Raw genomic sequence first — 25083 nt, forward strand, 5'->3', positions numbered from 1 at the left:
CACATCTTTCTCTTGAGAAATTCTAGGCTTGAAGTGCATAATACAACAAATGTCTATTCAGTTACACAAGTTGGTGCAAGCTGCACATACCCTTAAGTCTCAGGGTGATTTAGCAACAGTGCCACGTGTACTGGAGAAAATAAGAACCTGTTATCGTGTTCTTCTTTACAAGCACCCACGGGTTCATCTGTTTTGCTCGCAACCCATATAGGATTCAGCTGTCTGGATACTCACTGTGCTTTGCAGTTATACTTCGCTTTCTTACTGTACAGTAGCAGAGGATGAAGTGTCAGCTTGAATTTAGACATTGAACTGTTGATGTTGGATCCATCCTTTTGGTATCTGCTTCCTTCCTTGGCTTTGTGAGCTGTTTCAGACATCTGACTTGAACAGGTAGTGATCCTCAGACGTACTTAAACACTATGCTTCACAGTCAGTCTGGAGGCAAGGCCCTTGCTACAATAATAGGTGTGAAGGATGGCATCTGCTCCCTGGTCAGAGCTCCCCCTCTTCCTCCTCCGCTCTCTCCTTCTTGTCCTCTCCCCTTCCTCCCCCTTTTTTCTTTCCCTTTCTTCTCCTTAACCGTGAGACATCCTTTACCTTTCTGTTCAGGTTGCCTCATTTCTCTGTAGAAAGAAGTGAGGACTTACAAAAGTCACAAGTGAAATAAAGGCTTGTGAATGCTATTACATACCTCTGTAATTAAAGTTTGATTATCGTTCCAGTTGTGCCCTCATTAACGGTTATGTAAACACAGATGGATGTGAAGACAAGCAGACACAGAGCTCCCATTATTGTAGATAAATATGAATTACAGGAATCCAGAGAGAGGTCTTGCTCTCTGGATCAGGGGCCGTGAAGGTTAGGCTCCTTAGAAGTTGGAGTTACACAAACAGACACAAAGGAAGCACTGAAACCAAAGAAACACCAATTTCTTCATACTTGGGCTAGCTACAGCTGTCGCTCAGCACAGCAGCAATCCCAGCAGTGGTTTTCCATCTTTCCAGGCATTAGGTATTACAAATGTGAACTAGAGAAGGGTAACAAGGCAGCTGTGCTCTTCGTGAGGTTGGGGCAGAGCCTTTCAAAGACAGAGCAATTCAAAGGTGTGTTCATCACTCAAAGTTCAACCAAAAATGTTTGTTTATGATTTTTATCTGCCTTTTACTGACAGTGCTCCTCCTGCTGCGTGCTGTTAACAATAGCGTCCCTCCTCTGAGCTGGGCTGCAGCATGGCGTGGCTGAGAACCAAACCGGTGGATATTGTAGTTCGTATTTGCTAAAGCTAAGAGTATGCCTGCCCTTCAGCCAAGGGCGTGTTTGTAGCTTGTGTAGACATTCCCTAGTGAACTTTAAGCTAGCTAGATTGGGTATGGATAGCAGTTTAGCCACCGCAGCCTGGAGCGCAGTAGAGGCACGGCACCCAGTTGGGTTGGCCCGCTTCTCAGGCAGGTTTTTCAGCCTGCACTGAGCTCTAGGTTTGCTGCAGCAAGTAGACAATTAGGCTATCTAATTTAAGGGTAGCTAAAGTGTAACTTTATGAGATGAAGCAGCATTCTGGCTGGCATGAGGGCTGGCTCTGGAGGTGGCTGGTTGGTACTGCCCTCATCACTCCACTAGCACAGCTTCAGCAGAATCTTGCCATGCTCTGACGATGAGACTCTGCAGATTGGATTTCGCATATTTTTCTAAATTTTATCAATCAGCTTAGCAATTAGTGTGATGTTTCAAGAATTCTGCTATTTTATAGAAATTTCTGATGCCAGTAGCTGTTATACTAAACATTGCTTTATTTAAAAAATATTTTAAATTTAATAATTACTTGATAATTAATTTAATAATGTGTACTGAGTGACCTCGAATTGCCATATAATTGCTATGTCATGACTGTCTTATTAAATCTAAGTTTGATTCTTGTTTGTAATATTTGAGATAATTGACCCAATTTTTCTTTTCCTATGTCATTTTCAAGAAAACAAAAGTTCCTCTGTGTGTGGATTACTTAGAGGGAATGTACAGATCTGCTCATAGAATCATCTTACAAATACTTACTTAATGACATTCATTGGGAATTATGTTATTTCCCTGAGCATTGTGCCATGTTGAAACTTGAAATTGTGTGGAATTCTCAAGTGCAAAGTGAGAATATCTGGTGAAATAATACTTTATTTGAAGTAAAGGCAATGAACTGTCTTTATTGATCTCCAATTTTAACTTTGCTATTTGAGACTGATCAATTTAATTGGAGTTTGTTTAGGGCATATCCTCACAAACTTTCCGTGATCTGAGTAGTCCTATTGATTTATGGCCTACTCTTGTGTTAAAAGGCCTGAAATATCTTCCTTTTGTGTTTTTTTACATTTCTCCAAATGAATACGGTTTTTGTTTGAGGTGTTTCCCTTTTAGTTTTGTCTGGCAAACAGTGACACTAGTCTAGACCTCTCTGCGGGTATAAGTTATTTTCAGATAGCCGAAGGAATTTACTGTCTCACCTGAAAGAATTTCAGCTTGAAGAATATGAGTTCAGCATTGTCAAGAAATTCCTCTGTTCCTTGGGTGTGTATGCATGCAAGAAATGCGTAAGCTAAATATGGTGCTATTTTTTGAGTTCTAGTCATCTGTACTGGCCTTTTTTCTCTTTATTTGCTGTGAAGCCCAGTATAGAACCTGTAATGCACCATGAGAAGCAGTTCTGGTAAATAAGCTGCACTTGGTCTGCACATACTAGCTTAAAAATTAGTGGAACGTACCAAGAAAGTATGATTAATCTGTTCTTAGGAATATCTACCAAGTTCTGGGTCTTTTATATGTTCTCTTCCATCACAAAACCAGAGTATGGGAATCAGTGAGTCAGGGTTTTTATGCAATGTATGTGAGACTTACTTTGGAATAGAGACTAATATGCTTAAAATTGTACTGAATAAATTATACATAATGTTGGCAGATAAATAGATTTAAACTTCTTTTCATCCATATTGTTCACCCCTTTGAGACATCAGTGTTGATCAATATTTGAAATAGACTTAACTAAACTAAATTTTTAAGCTCTTCTTGCAAAGAGCTGACTCATTGCCACAATATTAATCTATTGTTTGCTCACCCAAAGGTGACATAAATGTTTGAATTCTTGGTTCATTACACAGTATTTAGCCTTGTTGATGTCAATGGAGCTGCTTATTCAGCTACAAAAGTAGAGTCATGTAAATAGTCATGTAAATTTTATTTAAGTACTTTTTTATACAGTGCTAGATTTTAAAAGAAATACAGCCATGCACAGAACTGAGCAGGTGGTTCTACAATAGCAAACTGAGATAAAACAAGAAACTAGAATGTGAGTATTGTTAACTTGTGCTCATATAATAAATGAAAACACAGGGCATAGTCCTAGGAGGTGTCTGGTCAGACAGCAAGGCTGTTCACTGCTGTTGCAGGCAGCCTGCAATATAATCTCAACATACTTCTGAGTTTTGAGCTCCAGCGCAAAAGTATTTAAATTGTTCTCAGTGCAGCAGTGGGCGGGAAAAATCATAAGAAAGCTGTGTGAGGAGCAGGGCTGAGGTGGTGCTGGAGGGAGCACTGATTCATATCCTGAATTGGAGGAGAGAGACAAGAGCAATAGGGAAAGGGATGGGGACAGTGGTGCAGACGGTGAAAAAGCTGTTTCCCAAAAATCCATCATCAGTTGCTCTTCTGCCCTACTAACTGATTTCTCTTGCTTTGCCTTTGCTTTCACTAGCAACTTTGAGCCAGATTTAAAGTCCTCTACAGGTAACAAAAGGGTTTTTTCCTTCTTTGCTAGTCTTTGTGTCTGAGTCCTAAGGGAGGGACTAGGTATTTTTTGTCTTCTGCCTGCAGCATCTAACTTGCTTTTCTGAACAAGTTTGATTCAGTGCCTGAGGGTCAATTCAGTCTTCCTGCCAAAAAGCCCACTGAAGCCAGCGGTGGGTGGACTTTTCTGATGAACGGTTTGCTTTGAGAAAGATGCAAGTTTGGTCTTTCCAAATGTATTTGTAATTTAGAGTTGAATTTGGTAAGTAACAGTGATGAACTAAAACACACAAAAAATATTATTGAAGTGTTTCCCTCCAACATTTGCAAAACAAACAGCCTTGATTTTCTAGTGCTAGATTGCTAAGAGTCCCAGAAGCATGGTTTGTGGGTCTTGCAAGGGCAGAAAGGCAATCACCACCCTCACCGTGAGGCTGAGGATGTGAGACCCCCTTGGGTTTGAACTGCTTTCCTTCTTGATTTAGAGCAGAGACCTGAGCTATGCTCTTGCTCTCAGAAACGTGCCTTCCTTGCTGATTTGCAGAACATACCACCACAGGTGCTTTTCACTCTTCCCGCTGAAGCTGTTTTGCTTCGTGTAAGCAGTTAAACACTCGCTGGGCTGACAGGAGAAATTCCATCGCTGGTGTTTAAAAACCTCAGTGCTGTTTCTGCGCTTTCCCTTGCTTCTGCCAACTTACGAAGTGGAGAGGTGGTGCCTGTGAGAACGACTGATGCAGTCTGGCTGACGGCTGGAGGGAAGGCTTGCCCCAGGTGCCTGGTCAGGCTGGTGAAATTTTGCATCCCTGAACTGTGCTGGAGACAGGCTGTGTAAGTATCCCACTCACCAGGCACCAGGGCATGAGGGCATGTACTGCTTCTTGCCTGTTTTGTGAATCTGGGTCTATGTTTCAAACAATGATCCCTTTAAACGACAGATATTGATGGCCAAGCACTCCCTCCAGTTAATTACAGGTCAATAGAAAGTTATTATGATGCAATCCTGAGAGTGGTTATTTTTCATTTGGTTCCTTAGCTGAAGCAGTGCCTCCGAGGCTGAGGAGTGTTCCTTTAGTTTAGGAGGCTTTCAGTTCCTGTAAGGAGATGGATATTACTATCGGAAGGGAAATGGAGACATTAAATGAGGTCAAGGTGACTGCACATAAGCATTAGATAATATGTTAATTTAAAATGATGAATGAGATAGTTAAAGTGTTTTAATGGTAAACGACAGCACAGACACGGCGTGTCCCTTGTAGCATGGGGCCTGTGAAACTGTGGGAATATTGCTGGCAGCCTGGGTGCGGGGAAGGTACGAGGGGGAGGAGCAGGTCCACAGAGAAGAGGAGCTTTTTAACACCCAATGCAAAGAGGTGACATTCCAGCTGCCCTTGTACAAACCAATGTGGGCTAGGTGGGGGAGGAAGCCACCAGCTAGAAAAAAGGGGGAATTTCACAAAACAAGTGGCAAAAGACAAAGCTAAAAAGTAATAGTTATGTATATGTTTTTAAAACATAATGGCTCAGTTAACTGACAACAGCTGGGAAGACTGGATGCGAACAATTTTCTCTCCAATGTCCGTTTGTGATGAATACTTAAGAAGAAATTATGCAAGCTAATGATAGTTACAGAAGCGTGACTTGTATTTAAGAGAGCTAGTGCTTGGACGTCAGAGGTAGGAAACCAGTGCTCTGAAATATTAGGTACGTGACTGTTTTATGATAACAACTGTAGAGTCTGATTCTGCAAACCCTAAGCCGTGTGAGAGTGGGACTACTCTCCTGAACACAATATATTATATGAGTACAGGAATATAGATTTAGCATGTAAATGTTAGATCTCCATTTTGGTTTTAAACTGTGGAAATATACAGAGAAAAGGCATGCACATCTTGGGGCAGAAATAATGATTGTGTTTTGCTGCAATAAAAATAATTTTTTTCCTTTTATATCTGTAGCTTCATGAGCTTTCATTAAAAAAATCAAAATCCTGTTTGTTGTCAAAGATAGTTTTTAACTTTCCTTTTTAAAATCTATTCAGAAAACCCTATGCCACAGAAGATGGAACACATTAAAGAAAGTCAGCCTTTCTCTTTTCCTTTCCCTCCCTCTCTTTTTTTTTAAAGAAGTAACTTAAAATATGTGTGCTGTGTAAGAACGTGTGCTGAAGTTTCACGTTTCAGGTAATCTCCTTTAAAATAATGGGAGTCTAGATTGCATCAGTTAGTTTAAAAACTGCTATGCTATTGGTAGGGACAAAATGGGATTAGAGCCAAAATTTGACTGCATTACTGCCAAAGTCTGTATCAGATTTAAGACACATGCTTCCGCAAGCTTCCATGAAGGTTGTGAAAAAACTTTTAATACAGAGTTGGATTACAGCTCTCGAGCTCAAAACATTGGCCATTACACTACCGTCTTAAAAGGCTGCTGTAACACGGAGCACGGAATAGAGCTGATTTCTGACATTTTCTGGACCACAGATGGATTGTGAATGCCTCTTTGTGCCTTGATGGAAGATATATTAACTTCAGTAACTGGAATCCATACCTGATCACTTGTGAGCGTGTATGCGTATACATACAGAGATATATATATATATTTAAACCCTTATCATGACTTTCTTTCAAGTGTATCTAAAATCTGCTCTAAGAAATGACATTCTTTAGATGAGCTTACAATTGTTTTGAGCAGTAAAGAGCCAGATATTTACTCTCATATGTTGGAATCCTTTGTGAGTTTATAAGAGGAATTCTGGAAGCCTTTCTTTTCTGTATTGCTGATAGAGAAATGCATTTCGAAACAGACGCCTCTAGCTGTATGACGACGACTGCGTAGTAACCTGTGGATTTTAAACATCAGAATGTACAAACCGTGGGCAACTGTGCATATTTTCATAGTTTCTTTCCTACATCTGCTGCAAGGATCTGACTATGAGAATGGATCTGTGAAGGTAGGTGATCTTTATTTACTGTCATTCCTAATAACCCAAATTGCCAGGATTACATACATTTAATGTGCAAGGTGGTGGTCTTTTTGCTGTTTTGGTGCTTGGGGTTTTTTTCGTGATGGTTTAGTTGCACAGATGCTTAGCAGCCATAGAGGAAAGAGAATCTATAAAGAAGTTAAATCTATATTTGCTGTTTAATATTTTATGTCTTTTTACTAGTTATTTTTAAGTACTTGTATACTTTGTTCTTAAGTTAAACTTTTAGTGTCGGTCATGCAAAATAAAAGCAAATCTAAACAAAAATGCAAGTCAGAGCATTTAGAATACTTGTTAAATACACTTTTTTATTTCAGGTATTTATAATTGCAGGAATTAGTATCCTGGTATTGAAAATTTTCCTCTAAAAACACGTGTTCATCAGTTGTTCACTTGTTTGCCAGAAATCAGATAGATGTTTTTCTTTTGTTTTATTAGGAGATGTTATCCAGGACTTAAAAATAAGCAGCAACTAGTAATAACAGAGCACATTGCCTGGGAATTAACCTTTCTTCTGAATATAATGCAACAAAATTTAAGCTGAAGCCTCACCTGGAGAGTAGGATTTTTCAGATCTGACTTTCTGAGACAATGTGAGAACATCCAGGACAATCGTTTAGAAAAATCAGAACAAAAACTGGAACAAGCTTCTACATGCGCAGTGTGTCCAAAAATGATTAATTCGGTGTGTGGTCCAGAACAAATTATTTGTTTTTCACTAAGAGAGCAAAACAAGCTAATACTTTTGTTTTCAGTTCAGAAAACCTCCTGCTTGCAAGAGATGACCACACACTAGTCTGTGAACTGCACTGCATGCTGACCTGTGTTTTAGAAAAGAAATGCTAGGTTATGTGCTTAATTGCAGGCTGCTGTTGCCAGCACACGAAGTTAGCAGCGGTGAGTGATGTGTGCCTCAGGATGACTAATGACTAACTCCTTTGCCTGCTCACCATTCACAAGCTTCTAATTTATAACCTCAGCAATCAGTTCTTTGAAGGCATTAGGACCAGACTAATCAGTCTTGTATATATTACCTTTATGCACTGCATGACAAATCACTGGTTTCTTACATGTAGGAATCACTTTATTTAAACCAGAAAGTGCTTTCTAATATAGAATACTAACCGTTGTATAATTGGCAGCGATGATAATTCTGTCCTCACGTGGGCCACAAGTTTATTCAGCATAATAGTAAACCACTAGTTAGCCCTTTAATTAAATTTTGAAACCATATCCACTTCGCCTAGAATAAATGCAAGAGCTCTTCTTGCTAATTTAAACTGGTTTATCGTTTATTCACTGTAATAGGTTTGTCCATCCAACATATGTACATCTGCAATTTTTGTCATTGAAGTTTGGCTACTGCTCTCCAGCAGCCAGCTTAGCCACAGGGTACTGCACATAGTAACAAATCACTGTTAGTTTCCAAGATTATCCTGAAGGTATCGTGTAGAACACACTAAAAAGGGCTGTTGGCTGCTGATTGCCACAAGGAAAAGACTGGTTTTCCGCTTGTTCTGGCTCTTTCTGTGCAGACAGAGATTTTTGGCTAAGCTGTTGATTATTTTTCTTTTAATGTTTTACATAGTATGTTAGATTTCTGGGTTGTTTTGGCATGTATGACCTGTGGGCTTTTGTGTGTGTACGTATGTGGATATACCCCACAAAATGTCCTTCATGTTACAGTGTTTGATGGTACACAGGGTTATGCCTATTCTTACCGATTGTACCTCAAATTGAATTTGCAGAACATGGAAATGACGTATAGCATTCACCTACCACGCCTTATTTTTTTTAAAGTTCTTTAAGATCAATGGCAGTACTGCCTGGATAAAAGCCACAAGGTCAGGATGCAGGTAATATGCAATGAATGAGACCCAAGGAGTGTTAACCACCAGCAACCTGCTCTTCCCCCATTATATGAGTTCAAGTAGCTGAGCTCTGCCCAGGACACCTGAAGTTTTAAACCTGTCGATGGTTTAAACCATCAAGTGGTGTCAGTGTGGTATCATGCGATAGAGTTTCGGGGGGCTAAGGATTTAAATACTCTCTTATCCCCCTTCCGCAAATATCCTAATTAATGCCGTGAATGTTAAAATGCTTATGTACAAGCTGCCGTGATTCAGCAAGTATCTCCGTTGTGTTCGGCTTTTCCCAACCCTTCAGAAACGCCATTCTCTTCTGGGTACAGGAGTCCCTTTTCCCCCCATGTGCACACCAGGGCCGGTTGTCCCCTGCCCGTCAGGCCCAGCTCCTCCTTCCTCTCTCCATTCCTGACCTGTTCCAGTCCCAGCATTTGACCCGTGTTCCCTTACCTCCAGGACTCAGGGTCTCGGTTTCCCTACTGGGCTCCCGTTCATGCTCTCCATGTGCTGCCCTCCTTCCCACTCGCTTCCTCCTGGGTGGGGATGTCCTGCTTCTCTCTCAGGCCCTCAGGAGGTCTGTCCCAGTTCCTCAAAGACAGCACTACTGGCCCCTTTTGCTTTCCAGTCATGTCTGCCCATGGTCCGCCCTTCCCTCCCCCATCCCTAGCTTCTCGCTTTGTCTCTGTGGTCACGACTTCCCGGCTTTCCTTTTCCTGACCCCAGTTTCTAGTTCTGGTCTCCCCGGATGCTCTCAGCCTCCTCGGCCAGGTCTTGCTCTCTTCCATCAGTGTTCATCTCCTTCCCCTTCCACAGGCAAATCTGGCAGCTTCCCTTCCCTGGTTGCCTGACCCCTGTGGCCTGAGGGAGAGGAAGGGCAGGTCCTCGGTTCTCAGCCCCATGAGCTGGACCTGCGGTGGCCTGCACACATGTCCTGCTCCGCTCCTGAACGGAGTGGGGACAGCACAGGCCCCATCTGCTGAGCGTCTAGCTGCTAAACCCTGGCAGGTCTCTGCTGTTGCTCTTGGAGGTTTTTACATTTGGGTGGATTTTTGCAGGGATAGCAGTAGACACATCTGGGCCAACAAAGGTTCCTCAGGTGTCAAAACTTCACATCTGTGATCCACAGCTGGGAAACACCAGACGTTTGCAAAGACGAGATTGCCAGAAAATGTTTTTGCACGGATAAAGAAGGATCTTCATCTTCAACTATGGTCAAGCCATTTTGAGAGAGAAAGCAAAAAATTATTAAAATCGTTTTGAGGCAGACATCTGGCATGGAAAGTTTCAGCCTGAAACATCTAACGTCTGGCAGTGTTATAAACAACTGGAAAACAGTCTCATGATGGGAAGCGGTGGGCAGCCTCAGACTGGGACAGCACAGCCGCGCAGGTGTCAGGCAAGGCTCCTTAGCTGAACTCACGTCAAGGCTGGCAGCAAGCCCTCTGCCTTGCACGCCAGTTGCTTGGTTCAGGATGCCAGCCTGACATACGAAGTCCTCATTGAACAATTAGATTTCCACATGGGTTTTCTGAAGACTGAGCATTATTTTTCTTGTTTTTTCATCAGGAAATGTTTTTAAAATTCCTTGTTGAAATTTTGTCCTGACAGTCTCTTACGTTTTGGAAACCCTCGGCTAGGGAACTGCAAACTTTGCTGCCTCTTTTCCTGTCTCTCCCCCACACATTTTTCCTCTCCTTGAGCAATGACAGACATAGGCTACTTTTTCCAGAATTTTAAAATTAGATGCAAAGAACTATGTCCTATATTCATCAGAGCTGAGGCGAATTTTTTGCCAAGAAAAGCCAATGATCTGTCAGAGCTGCTCCTGCCTTCCAACACTAAAACTGCCTCTCTAATGAGGCTGCAAGGTCTTGATCTCTGAGAATTTGAGTCTCATTGCTCCCTGCCCTATTTTGTCCCTTACGTTATTAATAAAGTGTTAGGGGGAAGGCAAGAGAAAGGGACAACTGGTAATGCCCAAGTTATAACAGACTCACAGCCTTTTCTTTTTGCAGGGGTCTTCTCCCCATGGTGAGCCCTCCTTTGGTGCATCAGAGAGAAACCCGCAGCTGATAGGCCTGAGGAGTATCATTGAACTAGAAATCTGCTTTCTGATCAGAAGACCAAGGGGTTAGTTATGGTTAGCCCTGGAGGTAAACATGGCTGCTCTCTGTTATATGCACTCCTTTTCCGCAGCTGAACCTTTTTTACTTCTGCACTGAATATCGATAGAGCCTTTAGTGGTCATTTTTGCTCTAACAGATCTTCTTAGATTCAACAATCTCATATTGCCACTGTGAGCTGGACAGAGGTGGAAGCCACTTTCCAAACACAGCTGGTGCATAGTCCCTGTCTGCTGGTGAGTGTGAAACAGCACTTCGCCACAATCCTTGGTCCCTGGACCACCTAAGTGGAGAATGCTTTGCCCCTGGGAAGGCATGGCAATACTGGAGAGCCATCACACCGTGAGCAGAAGGAATCGGGAAGTTCTTTGCATCTCTCCCTTCCTAGAGCCAGCTGCAGTCTGCCTGTCTGTACAACTAAAACAGACAGAGCTCTGCAAAGAAACCTGAGCAGCAGAGCTGGATGTAAGCTTTTGTCTCTGTAATTACAACAGACACTGTTTTTCAGATAGATCTACACAGCTCTCTAATAACTGCTTGCAAATGTTGCTCAGTTTCTAAAAAAGAGAGGTTCTAACAAATAGAGGTTCAGGAGTGGGAAGCCATCAGGGAGGTTGTGAGGAAAGCCAATTTGTTCTGACTTATCTGCTACTGCCTTGACAAGGTACAGTGAAGGCTAAGAGAACAATTCTGTATTGTTGCCATGCCACACGGCATCCGTCCTTGGCTCTTATCAATTTGGAAAGGAAACTACTAACACACTGCTACGTTATCAAGAACAGTTCTCGCTCGTGAGAAATAGCAAAAAAATCTCTCCCAGCTGCTGCTCCAGTCCAGTCCATCTCAGCTCTGACTGTAATGTCTGAGTATAGAGCAGAGCTCTGACAAGTACATCAGGCTGTTCAGATTAATCAGATGCAGCATTTGAGAAATTCATTCTATTAGTCAGCTGTTTGAAATGAAGACAGTGCTAATTAAACTTTGACATCAGTCGTGGCTCACATCTGAATCTGTGAAAACAAAGGAAGGCAGGAAGGCAGGTTCAGAGGGCAGTGGAGCAACTTTCTGTTAATTTGTGGTCACAAGGCAACCAAAACAAGCAATCAGCTCAGGCTCAGTGAGTGTTGCTTGTTTCTGCCTTATGTAGCCTACTTGTGCTTTCTCCCTCACAGGCATTTGCATTGTTTCTAACCACTGATGTGGTGGTATTGATGCAGGCTCCCACAGGAGGCAAACAGAGACATAGCCTGTTTGAAAACAGAAAAAAAAAAGTGGTACAAACTCTGGCTTGGGAGACCTCTGCCGCTGTGTCTGCAAATTTTGTTCTGATCACTGCTGTCCCTACTCCAGACTAGGGCTGAGTAAAGTTTACTTGTGTCTTATCTGCTGTGGACACCATATCAGTATCTGGGAAAAATAAGTAAGGTACACTTGTTGTAGGTGATAACTCATTTATTCTTATTCCCATTAAAAACCTCGTACAGTAGTTTTTATAGTTATCACTAAATGACTGGGATCTCTGTTTCTTTTAGACCTTTCTCTCAGGGCAAGTAAGTCCAGTTAAAAAAATGGCCATTGCTGTTTCTTGGGCTTGGCTTTGAGATGTGGTCCCAGGCTTTGCTGGGGGGAAAAAATGACCCAAGATATTTTGCTGCAGGGAAGTAAACTCAGTATGACACCTTTCCTAAAGAAACCCTTATTCCTTAGGAACTCCTTATTCCTCCCACTATGTGCCAGTCCCTTATCTACTTCTCTGCCTGCTCCCTACCTCCCCAGCATGTTTCAGAAATCTTCAGAATCCATGTTGGGATTTGGGGAACGGGGACAAAATGCTATGTGCGCCCCACTACAGCGGCAGAGACCCCGTTTGCCCAAGGGAAGACCAAGCAGAATTTGCTCTTTTTTTGATGCCCTTGTGAAAGAGCTCTATATGGGCTTCTGTATCAATGAATAGCAGAACAATTGAGCAGGGTATTTTAGTTGCTCGCATTACGAAAAATTCAGCTTCCTGAAGGACATCTCCATATTTTTTCTCATTTCCCCCAAATGTGACTTCAAGTGTGTGACCACTCAGCCAGTGGTAGAACGCCATCTAGGGTCCTTGCCGCTTCAGCAGAGTCATACTGAGTACAACAGACGTGCAGTTGAACACATGGGATTTGGCAATCCAATGTAGGCGCCACATGGGTTTGGAAAGGGGTGACTGCTCTCCTTATTATCAGGTTGTCAGGATGGCTTTGTCTGAGGCATGCTTTCAGATGGGAAGCATGCTGGGTTAGTTTTGAGAATTCATTGTCACCGCCTGCAGCAGGTCACTATTTGCGTGCAGTTGGGGAGGGAATTCTATTTGGGTCAGGTTGAATTGCAAAAAAGTTGCATCATGTTACTGTATCGTATGTCACATTGCACATAGAGAATGTGCCATACAAACAGGCAAAACTTTTCACTTTAATTAGCAATGTGACTCAGAAACCACGTTAGGACACTTTCCTGAACGGCTAGGGAAATATTACTTAAGAAAAATCACAATTCCAGGAAAATGTGTGCATGTGATTGGGGTAACATAAGTTCATTCAGTATTGGCAATGGCTTCGCCTTGTGAAGTGACATTTTGAAAACTGGCTGTCCAATTGGCTAGTCACACTGCCAAAACATTTATTAAAGTGTCTTGGGGCAAACCCAGAAAGCAATGAAAGCACTAACTGAAGGAACCTTCATCACATTAAAAAATATTTTCAAGTATTAAAAGAATACATAGTCATCTGATTTCATTCAGGTCTCTGTTACCATTGGCCATTCTGTTACTGTTGGCTATTCCAAAATCACTGTCCAAATCCCAGCGACTTCCAAAGAATGGACAAATATCAAAAGAAAGTGACTACAGTCTGGACACGCTCCTTGTAAACAGCTATAATATGCTATTTTTGACATGTGTACCCTGTCACAGTGTTAGACTAGCACCTAACATTGTGTATGATGAATTAAGTGCTACGTAATGTTTCTAGCTGTGCTCTGTACTGAGCATCACGGCTGCCTGAACACATCGCAGCAATCAAGATGATACGAAAAAGCATACCAGTAAAGGCTCAGAAAACTTGCTGTAAGACTCCCAAAGCTGTCAGTAGCATTTGGGATATATCAATGAGTTACCACCCTGGACATTTATGACAATCCACCTGTGTCCTTTCACTGACCAAGCAAATATACTTTGCGTGATCACCGTAGGAGGGACCTAAAGGTAAACTCTCAACATAGATGACCAGGCTTGAACAGGAAGAAACTCCATACCATAGTAGATCTACTTTTTTCTTCCATCTGCCCGTCCAGCTCTTCCAACACTGCCGACAAAATGATGCGCAGTGAATGTTGCTACCTTCAAAATCACACTTCAGCTGCTGGGAGGATGTTTCCCACGAGAGCCAAAAGACCCGGCTGTGGGAAGAAATATTTGTTTAATGAGAGTTGTAGTTGATTCTCAAAATATTTGCTGGCTGGAAGAAAAACTCCCTCATTTTGGTGTAAAGATCTAGCTGGCTATATATATAGTTATATATATAGTTATATATATATAGTGTTATATATATAGTATATAGTTGTGAGAGGTATTTTGATAAAATATTATCAGTCTCTGCTTTGGACATGAAAAAGAATATGAAATATTCAGAGATTTATACTTTCACAAAATCTTGTACAATTCTGATGTTTTCAGTTCTTTGCTTTGAATATTTTGGTTTGTTCAAACCAAGAATACAGCAACTAAAATGTCTCGTCTCTGAGGATTTTGATAATGTAAGCATGCTACTAAAGTGCAAGAAGTCTGATTTGTTTGCTGTAGCACCACAAAAGATGTATTCTAGTTCAAAAGGCCATTCAAAATATAAAACAGCTGTTCTCTTGAAGCCATAGGGTAGCTAATAAGATTTACTTGTGAAAACATATCATCTTCAGCTAAAGTAGAAGCTGTTTTGTCACCACCTTGACCACTAAGTTTAGGAAATGGGTAATTAAGTCTCCTGTCTTCACTGGAAGTAAGGCTGGAGCCCAAGGAGACAGACTCCCAAGGCGGGGGGGAGTCTGGAGAAAACTTTTTACCACACTGAACATCAGAGGTGGAGCAGTCTAGAAGTTGCTTCTCCTCCATTTTTGGGTCTTGGTCAGATGATGTACCGACAAGGTTTTAGCAAAAGAGGCCCTCAAACATCACACCTGTAGCAGTGAGAAATGTGGTAGTCTCAGATAAATGTCTCCCTGTCAGCCCCCTGCCCCCTCATACAACACGTGGTCACACTATTAGTTTTACCATTTTATGTTCTTCCCAAACCCACAAGTAACGTATCTGTCAGTCCTTCTTTCTGTGCTCTGGCAATTCTCCACTGCTCTTCTTACAGGACAGGGCTCTATGCAGTTTCTCTTTCAGCAGCCGTGACACACAGGACTTCAGGATGAAGTGGTGTGATCACACAGTCACCCTTTCCTGAGAGGATGCATGGCAAAGGCCAACATTCTTTAACTCTTGAGGCATACAGGGCAGAGGTTTCACCTCGGCCGTGGGTGGGGGAAGCAAAAGGTTTTTTTCCCATGCCTGCTCTTCAGTCCTTGAGCTTTTTCTGGGCAAGCAGGCACTGATGAGGGTAGAGAGGTGACCTTCAGGCTGTCCACTCAGAGTACCATTTCCTTCTCCACAGGCACAGCAGGAGTAGCTGTCTGGGCATTACAGCCAGGCGATGCCTGTCTGACACATGCGTGTTTTTGCTGGTGAGAGTTATATGGAGTCTCCCTTCGATGCAGTTGCAGAAAATGCTGTAGTAGTGGGCACAGCTGAAAATATTAGCAGGCAAATCAAGGCATCAATTTTCTGAGGGGGCTTTGGAAAACAAAAAGTGCTGCCCTGGTACTTCACCTCCAAGCCTCAAAACCCCAACTGCTTTGACTACCATATGTCTGATGCAACCCTAGGGTTTCTCAACTGTAACACAGTCCTTGCTGATTTTATATTTGGGGAAAGAATGTTGAGGACATTTTCAACCTCTTAAAGAAGAAATTCAGCCCAGTTGCGTATTTTTTGCTATATACTTGGGCAATACAAAGCTGTACGCTTTCAATACAATTCTCACTGGAGAAAGCACCCTTTTAAAAAAATAACAGCTGGAAATCTGCCTCACAGGACCTAAACTTGTCCCCACCATAAGCAGCATGTCCCTCCAGGTTATTAATGCCGTAACTGCGATGATCAAGTGAACGTTCAGTCTGGATAAGGCAGCGCACTGAGAAAGCCTACACTTTTTTCTAACTATTAGAACAGATTTGCGTATTTGTTTAAACAGTCACCATTTGAAGGTGGAATGAAGTACTGCATGCTCCTGAAACTTCATCCATGCTCCTGATAATGATGGCAAAGACTGTAATAGTCACTGAAAATTCCCATGACAAGCCCATCTGTTTCAGAGAACAATATTAGTAGGAAGTCAAAATGTCTCATTGGTTTGTCTCTCTGTGGTCATGTTCACCATAATTAAAAAAAGCTTATTTGTGCACTAATAATGCATAGATAATCATGCTTCTAGAGGAGATACAGTTAGGGATGGGACTTCATATATCAGAAGTTCATAGCTGACAGAATCAAAATTCTGATTTTATTGGAGCTGTTGTAAAGCAGATGTTCTTTCTCTCAGAAATGAAATACAATGATGATAACATTAGTGCAAACTAGTATGTGTCAGACGTGGTAGAGTTAGACACCTCATGCTAGATGTTTATAGGGTGATGCCGTTGCTTGTTGGTAAGGCAGTAAGTCCCTCCTGCACGCCTGACGTTTTCAAGCTGCAGAAGATTCTCTATTTTATTACCCATTATGCAACACCCCGAAGATACAAGATGCTGTTTTATAGACAATATTTGTTATGATAAAATTTGGCAATGATTGAGCCCCTGCTATCTCAAAATCATGGCCCATCACTCTGAGCAATATTTTTGGTGTTTCCTTGGTACTCCCTTTGGATGAATGCCTTCCTCTGTTTTCTCGTCTTTTACCTTGCTTGTAGACACCAGGTTATGGATCGTCTCTTTATTTTGTGTTTGTACCTGACCCCATACTCCTAGGAGCCACAATAATGCTAAAAACACTACTAATAATGATGAAAATCCTCAAAAGGAGTTCCTCTTACTGCTGAGACTCCACACAAGCTTGTCATCCTCACCAGGAAAATGGTCAAACAAGAGACCTTCAGACACCATGTTGATCTTTGTGTTGGCCTTACAATAGCAGGAGCTGCCCTGTTTTCCTGCCAAGAGAGAACAAGACTTTTCCACAGGAACTGCCTTGCAGTTCCCTGGCCACAGCAGCTCACAGTCTGTGTGCTGCGAGCCACAGCATGGCTGGGCAACTACCCCATGGCTTTGGGGTTGGGAACGAAGTGCTTTCCTCTGTCCGGGGAGCAGCCAGTGCTGGCCTGCAGCCAGTCCCAGGTCCTTCAGACCTTGGTACAGTTGCACTTCCTAGTTGTTTATACTTGTGTACCTGAGAAAAATTGACCGCTGTCCCTCATTAATTGCTTGTGCTTTGGATAAAGAGGGTGTATTTCATCTCATTTGACTGCTCTCAGTTGAGTGGGATTCAGGTCACCTAACTACAGCTGAGCTAGTGACCTGCCAACTCCTCCTTCAGCATCAATGGAGAGAAAGAGGCAGTTTGGAGGCACAGTTTATCCAACAGACTTTAGAATGAGATGAGCGTGCACCCAATGGACTTATTTTTCTCTGTAAACTGTAATAGGAGTCTCAGATAACTAGTTCATATTCAGTCAGGTGAATGACCCATAGGATGAGATTTTTTTTAATTTTTAATGATCGTGTGGTGACAGGGAGCTGTAGGCACTCTATCTCTGCAAGATGAGCCCGTAACTATAACCAGCTCATACACTATCATAAAAACACCTGGGGGAATGCATTACGGAAGGAAAGGAGGTTATTTTCAGGTGTAGCATACATAGCAGCAAAGTTCCTTGGTATTTTCATGTGGCAATGAATCATCTACCTAGTATTTAAACTGGTTGGAGTCTAGTTCTGAGAATAGCCTTTGGGCAGCACTGGAATGGGGGAAGTTCAACTTCTGGTTGTGTCAAGTCTTTGTCTTCTACATGACTTCTCTTGAACTGAATGCAGCTGCTACTGCTGCATTAACCACACAACACTCATAAAGGTTCAAAATGTCCTCACATGCTGCCAGTACTCTTTCTTGATGTCCAAGTGCCCTCACTTTGCGATGAAACTTTCCCCCCAGATTGGTTAATTTTGAAAGATTTAGTCTGAACTTAGCTTAAACCTGTTTGGCCATGTTTGTGATACAATGGCATTAAGAGAATCATCACTCTCTGTTATGCAGCTACAATCTGCTTTCCCTGGCAAGATAAAGCTGTTACCTTCTTTTTATTGCTTAACCGCTGAGAGGATGGATCACAAAACAGTGCAAGGTTATCGAGAGGTTCCTTAATCATTTGTCCTGGCACTAGACGCAGTGATAATGTTGACGATTTCCATTGGTATTTATGCAGTACTTGCCACAACAGTATCTGTGACCCTAACTCAGAAAAACATTCCTTTTCAGAAGAGCTCTTACACGTGTTTAGCTTTAAGCAGAGTTTTATGTCCCACTGTGGATAAGGACTGCAAGGCTGGGGCTTAAGGAAAGTATTCATCCGTGTAAGCTTTCAGGATGTGTTTCCTGGGTCTGTGGGTGTGCTTGAATACAGAGTTAAATGCAAGCAGGACTTTCCTCAGATTGAGCAAAATAGGGATTTCGATCAACCTTCATTTTTGCCTTCTCATGCACACAAGATATTATTCACCATGCATCTGCTTTCTTAAATAAAAATACTGATAGTTACTGATGGCCTTGAAAAGAATTACTTTTGGGTCCCAGGCATGTATTTGTGCTATAGGTCCTCAAATAAATTTAGGACTTTAGTGGGCCTTTTTTTTACTGTAGTATTCTGCAGATCTTTCCTCCGTTGTTCGAAATACCTCCAGGAGATCCTGAGACACAGCATTAATGCAAAGACCATCTGTGTCAGGCTGGAAAGAGCGGCACATGCAAAAAAAGGGGTTCGGCAAACATGGGTTCTGCTGACTCACTCAGACATCAGTTTGAAAAGGGTAGGGTATTTTTTCTTAGGCAAGAAACCTAGGATTGTCAAGCATGAAGAAAAAGTGCAAACTGCTGAGCTGCAGCACCTGATAGGAGATTGTCAATGCTAATTCTCAAGAAGGGGCCCAGTTTGAACAGTGCAGACTATGTGTGGGATTGTGCATCTGTATGACATGATGCATAAGCCAAATATTTGACTAGCATAAATCAACGGGGTAATGAACTCAGTGTCTGATTTAAGCCAGCGTCCAAGGTGGGAAAGGCCACTGAATGTACCACTGCTTTTTCTCTTGCTCCTTTCCAATGCTAACTACTTTTAGGGTTTTTCTGGCATCTGAGATTGCTAGGAAGAAGATAGATAGCCCATTATGGTTTCTTTTGGAAGGACAAAAGTTGTAATTATCCAAAAATCACAGTGCTAACCCACGTTATCATTTCCTGATGTCAATGATGTTGCTTGTAGCCCAAATAGAGGAAAACAGATATTCCTCTTTGAGTTGAAGAATAGTTTTGGAACACATGAGAGGTCAGTGTTATGAAAAAGATACAACTCCATCTAAATATGTATCCAATTTTTATCTCTGGGTATGGAATCCATTCTTAGACAAGATATTTAGAAAAATGATATTAAGAGCAGCAGTAAACTGAAGAGATAAGAATGAACTACTTAAACCTACTACTTTGATCCTTGTTGTTGATGAGTTCTAAGCAAATGTTTCTTGTAGGCAATAGCATTATGTATTTGTACAGGGTGTACATTTACAGGTACTGAAAGTTTAGGACATTTTGAACTTTCCAGTGATATGGCTCCACAGGTAACTTGTTCATTTTGGGAGCGTGTAAAGGACATTGTCCTGGCCCTTTGCCAATGGCTCCTCCTCTACTTTCTTTCTCTCTCAAGCCTTAATGTATATTTTAAGCTTTCTGGAGCCAGAGATCATCATTTTGCTACCTATGTGAACCACGCCAAGTGCAGTGAATTCCTGCTCCACATCTAGTTTGCAGCCATTACAACCAACAACTACCACAGTGGTGATGGCTCACCCCATCTGACTATTAAAATCTGGGCCAACCTAAGGGAAGTGGAGTGAGGGCATGGCAGGGAGAAAAATGGATGCTCCTCTGCACCAGGAGGCTGAACAGCTCAGCCTGAGGTAGGTCTCGTTAGACTCCCACCTGGCAGAATATGGGGAAAGGAGTAAAAATACACAACATAAAAGCACAGTGGGATCCAAGCAGTACAAGATAATGAGCGCAGAGTGGAGAATGGGAAGGGAATCTGGAAGGAAGGACTGTAGTTATCGGAGAAAGCCTAAAAAATGGAGGTAGGGGTATCTGAAAAGTGGGAAATAGCATGTGCAGATGACTACAGTCAGGAGAAACAGACAGACGGTGGCTCTGTTCCTCTTGCTTTTTGTGAGGAGCTGGATCTCCCAAAAATGTCAGTGGAGGTTTGACCTCTCTGTGTGCTTCCCCCTGCTCTATGGCTGAGTGGGGAGCTCCCCTTCTGTTCAAATGCTGATTTTAACTGCTGTCCACTAGATATCACTGTGAGAGGGGATAAAGTCCTTGATTATCACGAGGGATAGGTTTGGGATGCTGTTGAACCTAACACCTTCCTCCAATTTCACATTTTGAAACATTTATTCATCTTTCTGTGCAAAGCTGCACTGTTCTAAGTGGGACTTTTCAGACAGCTGGAGTATGTTTCTCTATACCTAAACAGGGCTTGAATTTAAACTGCAGTACATGAAAGAAGTCTCCACATCTGCGTGGTGCTAGCAGCCCTACGGCACATCATCTATGGTATTATCTCAGACCGTAAGAGGTTCTGTGTTTTCATTTGATGCTGTCCTTTTCAAAACAGGATGACCAGAAATGAATGCTTTGGAAAGATTTCGTGACCACACGCTATTCAGCGCTGCTGGGCTGCAGCAAGCGAGTGGCCGACTGAAGCAGTTCAGTCTGTGGTGTCCGAGGCCGTAGGGCTGTGCCCTGCTGGTGGGGCTGATGCACCTTCCACCTTCTGCTCATTTTTTAAGCTTTTAGTTTTGAGTGCTTTAAAGTTGTGGATAGCTGCCTCTATGGTCAAAGTGTATAAGGATGATGGACGTCCTTCTAGATGCTGAACACTCTGTGCTCTAGCAAGTGTTTAAAAGAACATTTTAGATAAGAGTATTGTAGTAGTCTCAAAGGAGTCAAAACAAACACATAAGGCGGTGTTCACTGTCCCTGTTTTGGTGCTTAGGTAGATTGGAACAAAATTAGGTGCTTCTCTTCAGATGTTTTATACTCCAGGTAACTGTGGTGAGATTTGTTTGACCAAAGATGCACCACACAAATACCTCTTGTGATCTGGTGAGCCTGGGCTTGCTGGGCAGCCAGCAGGAAGACTTTCAAGGTGATTTCAAATGAAACGTGTTGTAAAGTGTCTATATTTCTCTGTCTTAGCTATAGAGGGAGCTGAGAGTGACTAACTCACAGACAAAACAGATGTCCACACTGTAAAAACCTACAACTACCTGGGATTCAGCCCTCCCTTAAAATCTAGCAGTGCCTTCTGCTCACCATCTCACCTAGTGTCAGCAGTGCTCAGAGGGAGAGTCTGCACTTTATCTCAGTGCTGTTGGTGTTACGGGAAAGGGCATCAGGAAGTTTACTGGGTAGGGATTCCTGGGAAGAAGTTATAAAATCAGCTGTAAAATCTGTTCCCTCCAGGAAGATGTGAAATATAAAAAGAAGGAAGACAATTATTCTGGCATTGTGCTGGTAGGCAACTGGCAATCCCATCAAACTGCAGAGCTTGGATAGGCGTTAGGAAACATGGAGAGAGTAGAGGCAACAGATTCACTTCAAGGTTGAATAGCCCAGGCAACACTGAGCAGGGCTGGAGTTGACAGAGAAGTGATAACTCCGTTCCAAGGGCTCTGTGTGAGTTTTGGATAAGCACGGTTTAGTGAATTAGGATACATTTCTGATGACTGCATAGGGAATTCTGTAATGAGCACTGCTCCTTCCATTTCTTTTGACCGTGCTCTTCCAGTTTCCAATATATGAAAAACAGTAAAAAGAGAAGGAACAACCTGCACGCATAGGCAGGCTTTGTCAACACCGCTATGATGCACCAATATCAGAGGTACATTTTTTTAATTACCATATTTCAAATCCTATTGGAAATGCATTTTTGGGGTATAAAAATTACTTCTACTACTTGTTCCTCTTTCTATACAATACTAAGTGCGAAGGCATAAAGTCAGTTCATTTCAGTGTATTCAGTCCACATTAAGGAACTTGTATAGCTTTAAAAATAGAAGAATCCTTAAAGCAGTACAAATTCTTGCTTTAGATAAGCCCAGAGACCTTTTCTTACCATAAGGAGGCATGTACACTTTTTCTGTTCTCTTTGATCTTAGGTTTAAAACTTATTTTGCTCACATAATAATCATTAATAAAACCTCCTCATAGTTAAGTGGAAGAAATGGAAAAGCTAGTCCCAAACTTCTGATCCTTACAAGAAGTGCAGGATATGTCTTCTAATTTACAGAATACCATCATCTCATTTTACAGGTTCGCTGTATTTCATTCTAGTTCAGAAGTTTTGGATGCTGATTCAGCTAGAACGTCTTTTTACTGTAAAGAGAGAGAAAAAAGTCTTGTTAATGGTTAATAGAGCACAATTTTAATATCTTTGGTCCCATTACCACACCAGCACTGGTCCTATACTCGCATGTTTTGTAAGGTCAAGGAGACAGTTTGTGAATGGGAGTGAATATAAGCTGTGGTTCTTAGAACAAATGAGTCTTGACACATTGACCTCAAGCTGAATTTCAGCTTTCCTAGATCAGCAAAATTCTGGGTAGCTTGTTTGTAAAACTATCTTGAAATTCAGTTACTGGTGCTAAGTATTCACATTCCTTCTGACCTATTTGTCCATAAGTATTGAGATGGGCTTTCCAGTTTTCACCACATATGAAATATATGAGAAATCATTCACCTATGAAAACCAGCCATCTCTGTAATGAAACATGGCAGCTTGCTAGAACACAATATAATGTTCTGTATGGGCATAAAAGAAGAGCAAATAACTTATTCTGAGTTAACTACGCAGAGAATTTTAGGTCAGTGGAAGGTAATTACTCAAAAACGAACTTGGCCCATATGTACAGGCTAACATCTGTATCATTGCAAACTAAATGCCACAGATATTTTAATAACAAATAACAGATGCAGTCAGTGCCTGGGTTTCAGATCTCATCTAAAAATGTTCCTCTTATAGGTGACCCTTTCTCCCACCCCTTCCCCAGTCCTATACAGAGCACTCGCTTGCTACCCGTTCAGACTGCAGGCCGCTACAGACCTCGTCGCCAGCTTCATATAATTCAGCTTTGCCTTTAAGGACTGGCATTTTATTTATGAGAGCTGGCAGTGCAGCCTTTTATTTGCAAGTCAAAAAGTACAGTCTACTGCATGACCAGAGAGTACAACTGAGAGCACCAGCCCAGCGCAACACAGCCATTTACAAAGATAACCTTTTACTTGGGTTGGAGGCAATAGTTTTCAGCAGATCTGGTGAGTCAGTGGAAATAAACACTCAATGCCTTGATAAGGCACAAACACAGATGTCGGAAAGCTGCAGCCAAGGAAACCAGTATTGTTATGGGGTGCTGTGCAATATTAAGTTTCTGTTAAACAGGTAAGTTTTAAGTGAATAACAACTTTAAACTGATGGGGTAGGCCTTTGTAGGGAGTGTTCTCCCGTGGGAGCAGAAAATGGTCATGTACATCACGCAGGTGGAAAATGCAATGACTGTGCTAACGCTGCTGCACATCCACAGCGCTGAGGCTGGACTTGAGGCTGCTTTGGCTGACTTGGGCATGACCCAAACGGTAGTTGGGATGGGAAATGGCAGATGCATCCTGCACTTTGCAGCACGTTGCACGTTGTGTTTGCCTGCCGTGTGGATGGGCCCTCATATTTAGGGCAGCTTCCAGCTGTATCTCCTGCCCCTGCAGTGACGTCTCATGGTTGGCACCAGAGTTTTGGCACCTGAGGTGGCTTGTTGCAAAGGCACATGGGTTGTGCTCACCAGCTGAACTCATTCAGGTTGTCTATAGGGGTGGCCCAGGATTCATGCTGGCATGGCTGGCCAGAACAGCATGGTTCAGGCACAGCAGCGATGTGATCGGTGTCTGCCAGGTTCCCTGGGGAGCTGGGATATGGCGAGCACAGCCTGCATTTGTCAAATAGCTGTAGTGGCTGTGATGGAAAGGGTGAGGAAGTGGGCATCTCCCCTTCCCAATTTATATGGGCACAAATCCTGCAGATCGGTCTGGTGCCGGGCACTGTCAAAGCCCGGGACATCTCTATGTGCTCCTGTTTTCCCAGGTATTCTCAGCTGTCCTCGGTAACATGCTGCCTTTTTGTACAAGTGCTCCATGTGCTGCACTGGGGACTGGCTGTAAAGGTACTGGCTTTCTGACTTCCCCCTTCCCTTCCAGAGGACGTCCCTGTCAGCATTGGAGCGGTCAGAACAGCAGATCAGGAGAGCATCCAGCCTGGAAGAGCTGCTTCGCATCACTCACTCTGAGGACTGGAAGCTGTGGAAGTGCAGGCTAAAACTGAAAAGTCTGGCCAATTTAGATTCCCGCTCTGCATCACATCGCTCCACCAGATTTGCTGCTGCTTTCTATGATATCGATACACTGAAAGGTAGGTGCAGGTTTGCAGCCGAATGATCTCAGCTTCAGGATCACTGATTCTTAACCAGTAAAGGGTTAAGTACCAGGGGTTTCCTAGAAAACACCCACACTGGAAACAACCAGGCATTCATGGAAAATTACTTTGTATGAAAAAATGCCAGGCAATAGCCTGAGTCTGCCTCCCTGTTTTGTGGCCAAATCAGGCTTATTGTTCTCTGTATACTCTCCAAAGGGAGGATGTATTATGTATGGATTTGTCAGTCCACAGAAAGGAGGGGAAGTCAACGTGCAAAGAACAGGTTGGAATGACTGGCTGAGGGGCTGGCCAGCAACATTGGGCTAAATCTCAGAATTTGCTTGCAGGCAGAAACAAACGAGCTTTCCTGCAGGCACAGAAATCCCTCTTTTTATTAGGTGTGCTCTGATATAAGGCACTGTATCAGCAGCAGTGTCTGGGTGGGAATTGCAGAGGAAGGAGATACTGCCCTAATCCCAATC

The 25083-nt window shown here is 42.5% G+C and overlaps 1 protein-coding gene across 1 annotated transcript in view; it reads left to right on the forward strand.

Annotated features, from left to right (window-relative positions):
* Positions 1 to 6100: 6100 nt before the first annotated feature.
* Positions 6101 to 25083, forward strand: part of VEGFD (vascular endothelial growth factor D) — a 30939-nt gene continuing 11956 nt past the window's right edge. Inside the window, exons 1-2 of the mRNA XM_076357123.1 lie at positions 6101 to 6721; positions 24385 to 24595. Coding sequence (XP_076213238.1) covers positions 6632 to 6721; positions 24385 to 24595 — 301 coding nt within the window. The 5' untranslated portion in view covers positions 6101 to 6631. The remainder of the gene's footprint in view (positions 6722 to 24384; positions 24596 to 25083) is intronic.

Source organism: Aptenodytes patagonicus, chromosome 1 (assembly GCF_965638725.1).
Source record: "Aptenodytes patagonicus chromosome 1, bAptPat1.pri.cur, whole genome shotgun sequence".
NCBI classification, from domain to species: domain Eukaryota; kingdom Metazoa; phylum Chordata; class Aves; order Sphenisciformes; family Spheniscidae; genus Aptenodytes; species Aptenodytes patagonicus.